The following is a 9,892-nucleotide window of genomic DNA, read 5'->3' on the forward strand; positions in this document are numbered from 1 at the left end:
TTTTCCTCTTTTGTTTTTTATCCGCCATCTCTATCTTTCTGTCGCTCGGCTCGGCTAATGTCCATCCTATGCACTAAACCCTCTCTCCTCCACATCATGAGTAGACACGCCCCTTTCTGCTGATTGGCTACAAGTTTGTTTTGCTATTCGGCCCGAATCAGTTTCATAAGCGTTTTTGAAAAATCGCTTACCCCACCTTTAATTCTCCACATTGCAGCTTTGTTTATTGAAATCGCATCATATGACCCCTTTAAACTACAGTACATGAAAAATGTAGAGCCTTGTTTTGTAGGACACACACATGAAAAGTTTGATGTACAGCAGAAATAATTCAACATTATGTTGAAATAACTTCATGTTATAGCGCAATACACAAGATTTGTGATGGTGTTCACTGATAAAAAAATTTCCCCATCAATCTAAAAAAAAACTCCTCTGGAACACCATCAAATGTGGAATAAGATGAATAAAAAAATTTTAAAAATGCAAAATATTCTTGCTTTAACTTAACTAAAAAAAAAGACTATTATACAATTAAAATATATGAACACAGAATTCTAGTATAAGTCCTCGTTTAGATACCAGGTGAATGTGTGTTGTTGTTCTTATACGTTCTCTGACACCAAAACATAGAAGCTAAGAATAATAGCTGATTGGAGACCCAGGCCTGGGTGAAGATGTAATTTAAGGTAATCAAAGGTCAATCTTTGAAAGGTCAGAGGTGAGAGTGGACTAAAAGTCCTTAGGGATGAGCTCGTTAAGAGCAGCAGAGACAATGATAATGATCTGACATGACCATATCTGAAGCAGAAGGGCTCAGGTCACCTAATACTGGATAAAGACAAGTAATCTTATGAAACTGTGCCCTCAAAATAACATAAATCTGATCTTTAAGGCAAATTTATGCCGTCAGGGGAGTGTGTGAAAGAAGCTAGAAATGTTTTGCCTGAATCTGGACCTGTTCCTGGGGGAATCCCTGTTCTCTACATCTCACTTTCTTCAGAAGAAATAAACTGCGTTTGTTCTAAACTGAGAGAGAGAGAGAGAGAGAGAGAGAGAGAGAGAGAGAGAGAGAGAGAGAGAGAGAGATGGGGGAGTTCTACTCGCGACACAGAGCGCGTCACGCGTTCAGTAGAAACTTCAGGCTTCTGAGGCGATTGAGCCAAGACGCGCTGCGCTGACCCTCGCGCTTTTCACGGAGTATTATCACACAAGGAGTTTCCTAAACCAGATGTAACTGAGAGTTTTATGCATCATCCTTGTTTCTCGGATCCTTTCATGAAGAAGGGACGTGATGGGACTAAATGTATGTGGGGATTGGGAGCCGCAGTTGAGAGCATGAGCCAGAACGGGCTGTCATTTCACACACGGTAAGAAAACTACACTGTAAAATTTTTTACTTCAATTTACTGTAAGAAACTGGCAGAACTTTACCTTATAAAATGCAGTGACGATGTTGCAAGCAGTAGGGAATGGCATTTTTGATTGACTCTATAGCTATTATACAGTATGAAAAAATGATGTGATTTACCAAACTATTTAAACTAATAAATCTGTTTGCTACTGGAAAATGTAATGATAATAACAAGGACGGGACAATGGAAGGCCATATAATGACTTTGATGTGATAATGATAATCATATAACATGGAAACAGGTATTATGTTACACAAAATAACGTCGGTGTAACACATGACACTAAAATATGCATTAAAAACATTAACAGAATAACATAAACTGAAACTCAAGTGGGCATCACTGTTCAAACAAAAGAGGTTAAACAAGAATGAAATATAAACAAAGCAGGGAATTCTGGGAATTCCCTTGATTGTTCATACTTTTCAAACATGTAAAGCATATTTTCAGTATTATTTATAGGTAAATGTAGGTTATTTATTTCTTTTTACTGTATTAAACCGGTAAAATAATTAATTTGACAGTTTTTACAGTAAAATTCTCATATATGTCGGCCTAGCCTACACCTAGTGTTATGTAACTTACCAGTTAACAGGTTTTTACTGTAGCCTTTTCACACTATTTTACTGTACAATTGCATGTATTGTCTTTAAAATTAATATTTTTTTATCATAAATGGTGTGGGTAATTTAATAGCATTTTTGCATTCTTTTTATATTGAAATTACTAAAAAGTTTTACTGTTTACTCTAGATTTGTTAAACTTGTAAGGCTAATGTTAGAAAAAGGGAAATAAAATAATGAAATTAGTTATAAAAATCTGCCAATGAAACAAGACATGATCATCTCAAAATACATTCTCTGAAATCAGGTCTTAATATACTGTATATTTCAACTTCTTAAATCATTTTTTTTTTTTTTTTTTATTAAATGAAGGGTATTTTTTTGAAATTACTAAAAAGTTTTACTGTTTACTCTAGATTTGTTAAACTTGTAAGGCTAATGTTAGAAAAAGGGAAATAAAATAATGAAATTAGTTATAAAAATCTGCCAATGAAACAAGACATGATCATCTCAAAATACATTCTCTGAAATCAGGTCTTAATATACTGTATATTTCAACTTCTTAAATCATTTTTTTTTTTTTTTTTATTCAATGAAGGAGTATTTTTTATCGACAGTTTTACACTCCAGCAGAAATTCCCGATATAGAAAGTTTAATTATTAACGAATATATTTCCAAGCATGTTTGCTTATTTATAGAAGCCCTGTCTGTTTCGTTATTTGTCACTGATAGACCTTATTTCAAAAACAGTTCATAAAATATAACCAAGCAACTCAGGATTTGTTTATTTTTTAATTTGCTGTACTGCGCTACAACAGTCCAATTTGTGCAATTTGTATTCCTTGCACAGCAGTTGGCCTTAATTCCAAAGTTTATGTTTCTAAGTTTCTACGATTTACAGTTTGGTCTTTAGATTACATTATAAGCATGAAAAGTAATAATAATAATTCTGACAAAAAATAGGGTTGCCATTGCCAGCACATTCTGCATGGACATCTAAAAACCCTACTGCAGGGAATCGACGTCAGTTTTGGCTCCACTCTAGTGATGGCCTTAATGCTAATGAACAGAGAGCGTGATTGATGTTCCTCTGACTTACCTTTTGATTAAAGGAAATTTCTATCTCTTAATAAGCTACGTTTTATATATATTGAGGTATTTACACGATCAGCTGTGACTAACCCTTCTGTGGAACACAAAGTCAAGTGGTTTGAAAGAACATGAGGGCGAGTAAATGATTTTTTAGATGGACTAACCCTATTCCTATGCAGAGAAAGCTGAATGCATAATGTGCTTAAGTAAATATTCTTAGGATGGAGGATTGGTATATGAGTGACGTTCCCATCAGCAGGGTCGCATTGCTGCCCACCATTCTATCATCATGACCACCGGTAAGGACACAGAACCATCCCTGTGGCCGGATCGGGCCCAAACCAGCCTGACTGCACCGGCTCCGGCTGATGGCACATGCCTCGAGGAGGCAGAGGACCTGCCCGGTGGCCTTACTGGAAGTGGCGGAGCATCTTGGGAGTCCACTGGCAGCGTGGCAGAGGTGAAGGAGAATGTGCAGCTTCCATATCCGTCCCTTGCACCAGTGGTGTTCTTCTGGCTCCACCAGAGCACACGACCCCGCAGCTGGTGCCTTGCACTTGTGTGCAGCCCATATCCTTTCTATGTGTGTGCTCTCACTTATTTTCTGTTTAGGATGGTATATTGGCTTGAAAGAAGTTGCATTTGCAGTATTAGCACTTACAATGAAAATAGTGCAAAACTTTATCATCAGTATATTGTCAAAAAGAATGAAAATAACAATAATAAATAACAAATAAAGTAAAATAAAAAATTCTGCAAAGTTTTTGGTTAGTTTATGAATTAAACTGATCAAATAAAATAGTTAGAAAAAGACACATAAATAATCATATTTGTTAATTAAATATTAAATACTATATTATCGTCAATATATAGTCAAAGACTATGCAAATGGAGTATATAATAAATAAGTGAACTAAAAATACTGCAAAGTTTATACATTTTCTTTGGTTATTTATTAATTAAACTGGTAAAATAATAATATAAAAAAGCACAAAGCAAAAGTAATTTTCAGTTTAAAATGTAGCTAAAATAGCCTGAGAATAATCACATTCATTAAATATCAACTATATATTATATGCAATATATTAATTGTCAAAATATAGTCTATAATAGAATATACATTAAATATTGAATAAAGGACTATAAATACTGTAACGTACTGTAATGTATTTTTGTTTATTAAATTGATAAATAAAATAACAATTACTACACCTTGTTGCAACAAAAGTAATTTTCACTTTCAGATTAGCTATAAAAAGTCCTGAGGACCATCACATTCACAACTAAATATTATATACTCTATATTAGTCACCATTAATATATAGTCAAAAAATTTGCAAATAGAGTAATATAAAAATACTGCAAAGTGTAAATATTTTTAGTTTATTAATGAATTAAATCTAAAATTAAATAATTATGCCTTTATACAACAACAAAAGGCATTTCAGCTTCATGTTAGGTACAAACAGCCCCTTAAAGCTATAATCATATTGTTTGTTTTTACAGTATACAGTAATTAAACACTGGCAATTAGACATGCTGTGCTGTTAGCACACCTCTCCCTCTCAGTCTTTATCTGGGTGGAGAACTGCTTTTGTTTCTGTCTCACTCATTCATTGTTGTCCCTCTCACTTGGTGATGTTCGCCGTGGCCGTGAGCCAGCCTCGCGCTGATGAATAATTGCTGCATGCAGCATGGTTTGTCCGTATTGTTCACCTGCTTCTCCCATCTGTGCAATGAAAAAATCATCAACATTTTCATGTATTGCATTTTCTTAAGTTCTTAAGGGGCTTTGAGAGGCAAGGCAGCCTGTATGCGAAGAAAAAAATTACGAGAGAATTCTCCATGTTGCGTCATAAATTCCATCCAGGGAGCTTTTCTTGTGCATAAAGTTATGACACCAAAAAATTATATTCATAACTCAAGTCTGTGCATATCTCACAAGGAGTACCCTAGAAATTACCATAGTAGTGTCACTCTGTCCCTTTAGTGACATTATTTGACTCACAGCAGAGAAACAAAGCAATTTGGCCGCGTTACGTAACCGCATGGTCTTCCCCGTGAGGGGAGTATTTGCGTCTCATGTCTCCTTTCATGCCCTTTGATGTTAACCATGAGACGTGAGAGTATGATTGTGTGTGATTTCATGCACTTCCCAGGTTGTGAAGCATTTGTCGATTTATTTTCTGAAGGGAACATCATAAAAGGACACAGTGCTGAGGATGTGTGTGCGGTTGAAAATATTAAAGAGATAGTACACCCAAAAATGAAAATTCTGTCATCATTTACTCACCCTCAAACTCTTTCAGAGCGGTTGAATATTTTTTCTTCTGCTGAATACAAAAGAATATATTTTTAAGGATGTGTGTAACCAAACATTTGATGGTCCCCGTTGACTTCCATAGTATTTTCCCCCATACTATGGAAATCAATGTAGTCCATCAACTGTTACCTAAATCATCTTCTTTTATGTTCAACAAGAAACACATACATGTTTGTAACAACTAGAGGGTAAATAAATGATGAAAAGGAATTTTAATTTTGGGTGAACTCTCATTGTGTATTTGTAGAATGCACAGATATTTACATTTTCTGAATGAATGTAATGGTTGTCAGGTTCTGAATCAGGTTGGGATGATGGTTGACTTTTTCGCTCTTTCACTATTCACTGAATGAATGATTCATAGTTTGATATATGAGGAAGAGTGAAATCTCAACTACTTGATATATGATATGTCCATTCAGCAGACTGAAAAACATTACAGGTTTTAATGTTTTAACACCCCCCGATTTTTATTGGATTTCAAGCCATTTTCCCATTTTAAACATGGGAATTTATTTGTGTTTTTACTCGGATCTTAACAGATTTGGCAGATTTTTGCTGTTGTCTGTCAGTAAATAAAATCAAAAGTCTGATGCATAGAACAGTAATAGCACACCATTACTCAACAAGTCATTCTTTTTTGAAAAGATAGTTCACCCAAAAATAACAGAATGTCATCTGGGCTTCAAATGAAATGAGGATGAGTAAATGAAAATTCAAACTATCGCTGTAACATTTTTAGTATTTAATAAGTGTAAGCAAGAAGGTGCAAAACATATTCAGCGGACTTGGTTTCGGAAGTATTTTAATTATTTTTTAAAAGGTCTTTGTTAAAGAGTTATAAGCCATAAACCACCTAACCAACCTGCTACAAGGTGAATCACAACATTACAAATGATGATTTGAAGCAAAAGTGTAGGCTAGGGCTGTCAAAATGGCTTAAAAACTAAATTCGAATTTTGTACTTAAATATTATCAATATTCGAATTTAAAATGCATAATTTCAGTTCGGGTGAAGAAAAGCTTTTGGCTTGTCTCCTGAGGCCACAAGAGGGCACATCAAGCAAAATATTACTAATGCACGTTTATTCAAAGCATAAGATAACATGACTATCTGTGAAAAAAGTGCATAATGTTTAAAATAATGTTTATAAACCAATTATAATTAAGTTGCTTAAACAACTATAAACAAAACAGCAGCATGTATGTATGCATAATTTAATACAAAGGGCCGAAAGCCAATCACACGGAGTACATTTTTTATTTAAAAACACGAGTTGCAATGGGATGGGGAAAAAGCCCGCCATGAAGTCTCGAGATATGTTTTTTCAAAGTTGAACTTGCATTAATTTTACATGGCTTTCTAAACATGCGGCTCTTTTGTGCGAGACGCGAGTGCAACGGTGATAGAAGTCCCTCTAGAAAATGCGCAAAATATGCGTTCTGTGTGAACAGCTTGGTTTCAGTTTTGACGTAAACAAGATCTTCTCCGCATTGATGTTCTCTTTTCCCGCAATATTTGTAATTAACAATGCAGCAGCGCCGCATCTAGTGGCTTTAACTGGATAGGCTAACAAAAACATTAAAATGCAACGACACTTACATCGTCATCGCATCTCGTGCGCCACTGAGGCTGCCTCCTTAACACACACCTAAAATTCGAATGCAACGTTTTTGCATTCAAATGTGGATTTTTATTTTAAATGCGACGAATATTCGAAATTCAATTTTTTTTGACAGCCCTAGTGTAGGCTATTTGAAAATTGGACAAAGGTGCAGTCATGATGGAAAGAACTATAATCCTTTGAAACATTGCGAAAGACATAATCAAATTAAAAACGATAAAGAAATATAAAACTAAAGATTTAAAGATGTTGATTATATATAGAAACAATATATTTTGTTTATTGCAAAATATGCATATATATACACAAATATTTAAGTAGTTTGAGAGCATTGGGAAACTACGCCATTTGCAGTGCTTCATCAGAGATGGCAGGTGCTAAAATGTTCTTGTGCGCTTTTCTTGTCGCAATTCTCAGATTGGTGGTGATTTTTTGCTGAATCATGGGTAATGTAGTTTTTCACCAGGAATTCTGCTGTTAAACATGATTATTTCAAAAACAAGATGAAGTAATGTACACATATGGCTTCAACTAAAACATATCATAGCTCAAAGTAGGTCTGTCTTTAATGGTTTGTAAGTTCGTTAAAAATCAATTCCCCTATGGAGAAAATGAGTCAGATTTTTTCTTCTGGAACCCGACTGTTACACTCTATAGAATTAGTGATGTATGTCGTTAAAAAGTACCACTAGTTATTGGAGACCACTGTCCTTAACAAAGAAAAACCTCAGCTCTGTTCAGCACATTTGTTTCTCAGCCCGCAATAAATATCACAGTAAACATTCATAAACTGAGAAATCAAACATTTACTATATGATAAACGCACACATACAGTATGCAGGTATGATGCATGCATGCTCAAGATAACCAGCATATCAGAGCATGCATATGTGATATTGTGAGCTTCTAGTGTTATATTTGACAGGTTTTAATTGTTTTATCCCATATGTGGTTGGTTATATGTGTTAATTGAAACCTGGATTCCTGTGTGCATATGTGTGTTTTATTCCTTAATTGCAAGGGCAATCCCACGGGAAGCCCGAATACACTTAATCAGAAATAACAAGCCAGAGCTCGCCAGTACCTGTGTGTATGTGTGTGACTGTATGTCCATGAGGATAACAGAGACATTGAGAAAGTGAGGGAATGTCAGATGATGACATTAAGTTCTAGGGAGATATGACGGCATTTATATCTCAAGTGTACATGCGTAAATATATATATATATATATACACACACACAGACACAGTCCCCAAGGAAACTCTTAATGACACTGGTGCAAAAACTTCACTGATTGGTTGATCTCCATGGCTACTGTCACTAATGAATCTCCAGGGTTACAGGTGCTTGTCAGCACTGTCAGGGTAACGGTACTGGTTTCCAAGACAACAGGAGTCACTAATGTAAGCTCAGAGTTCATCCGCCTTAGACCGAGAGAGAAGGGAGAGGAAGTGATGAAGTCGGAAAGGAACACTGACAAAGAATGTGAAAAGGAGAACGTCAAAAAAAAAAAAAAAACCTGACTGTTCAAGACAATTATTAACATTTGGAGCATTTCTATTTGTAGATTTTATATAATATTTTTGTATTTGTATATAATGTGTTGTTTGTTCTAAATATACAAATGGAATAAAAGGGAATTTCAGCAATTGTCACGATTATGTTCAGTTTAGTTCCATTCCTGTCATGTCTGTTGTGAGCTCTCATTACTTACCATGGTTTCTGATTAGTTAATCCTTGTCCAGCTGTTCCTGTTTAGTTCCCTCGTTTACCATGTGTGTATTTATACTCCTTATTCGAGTCTCTTCATTGTCGGTGATTAGCTTATATTATGTGTGGTACCAAATCAGTATTCTCAGTAAAGTCTGTTTGGAAGTATGCATCTTCGTTTGCTGTTTGATTTTTGATGAAATTCGAGAGCTCTCTGACCCTTTGCAGGGAGTTTGATTGACAGGCGATCCGAACAGTCATAACGCCGAATCTGCCATTTTTGTCTGACAAACAAACCAGATCGGATAGTAGATTAACGTTGGCGGACTTGAACTTGAAAAATGGTGTGTATTGACATCTTTCTGCAGCTGAAACAAGATACCTTCTGATGCTCATTCATGTTTATTTCATGCTAAAACTACTAAAGAGGAAGAGATGATCGTTTCACGTGCCGCTTGAATTGAGGCACTACAGTGATCTGTCACGACACATTAAAGAGCCACAAAATGGTATTTATTGTTTGAATTAAAAAAATGACCAAATTTGAAAGCTGAGACTTTGTTTCATACCAGAAGTAACCTGTTCTGTCTTGCACTGTAAAAAGTAATGAGTTGAACTTACTTGGAAAACCTGTGGAAACTGATTGCCTCAAATTTCTCAAGCAAATTAGTTTATAATTTTTGAGTTAATAAAACTTACTGTAACTTTGTATAGGTAACTTGTGTATATGTATAGGTTACCAGAAAACTTGAGTGTTGCTAACTCAATTTGACAAGTTCAGCCAACTTAGAGATTTAAGTTAAGCTTAGTGCACAGAACTCAAACAAAACAGTTCTCTTAACAAGTCTGCTTTGTTCACATTACTAGACAAATGTGTGGAAACAGATTGCCTTAAATTTCTCAAGTAAGCTGTACTCAAAACTTGAAGTTGTTAATACAAAGACAGAAAACAGATTGTTAGCACAACAATAGGGCATTTATTTGTTTAAAACAATGTTACTTCAAGTCATTACTTTTTAGGCATGCTATCAAATCAACAATTTAACACTGTAAGAAAAATTGCACATACTGCACTCAGGAAATAAATAGAAAAAAACAAAAAAACATCAACATCCCTTTTATGACACCTTGTAAATCTAGATTCACCATTTTCTAGAATTAC

At 35.0% G+C, this 9,892-nt stretch overlaps 1 protein-coding gene across 1 annotated transcript in view; it reads left to right on the top strand.

The window, feature by feature from the left end:
* Positions 1 to 1,303: 1,303 nt before the first annotated feature.
* Positions 1,304 to 9,892, top strand: part of LOC107701772 (voltage-dependent T-type calcium channel subunit alpha-1I-like) — a gene marked incomplete at its 3' end in the record, with an annotated part of 93,347 nt that continues 84,758 nt past the window's right edge. The window contains exons 1-2 of the mRNA XM_016503877.1: positions 1,304 to 1,370; positions 3,331 to 3,641. Of these exons, the coding sequence (XP_016359363.1) occupies positions 3,361 to 3,641 (281 nt within the window). The remainder of the gene's footprint in view (positions 1,371 to 3,330; positions 3,642 to 9,892) is intronic.

This window comes from Sinocyclocheilus anshuiensis, unplaced genomic scaffold, assembly GCF_001515605.1.
Source record: "Sinocyclocheilus anshuiensis isolate Anshui unplaced genomic scaffold, SAMN03320099.WGS_v1.1 scaffold2260, whole genome shotgun sequence".
NCBI lineage: Eukaryota > Metazoa > Chordata > Actinopteri > Cypriniformes > Cyprinidae > Sinocyclocheilus > Sinocyclocheilus anshuiensis.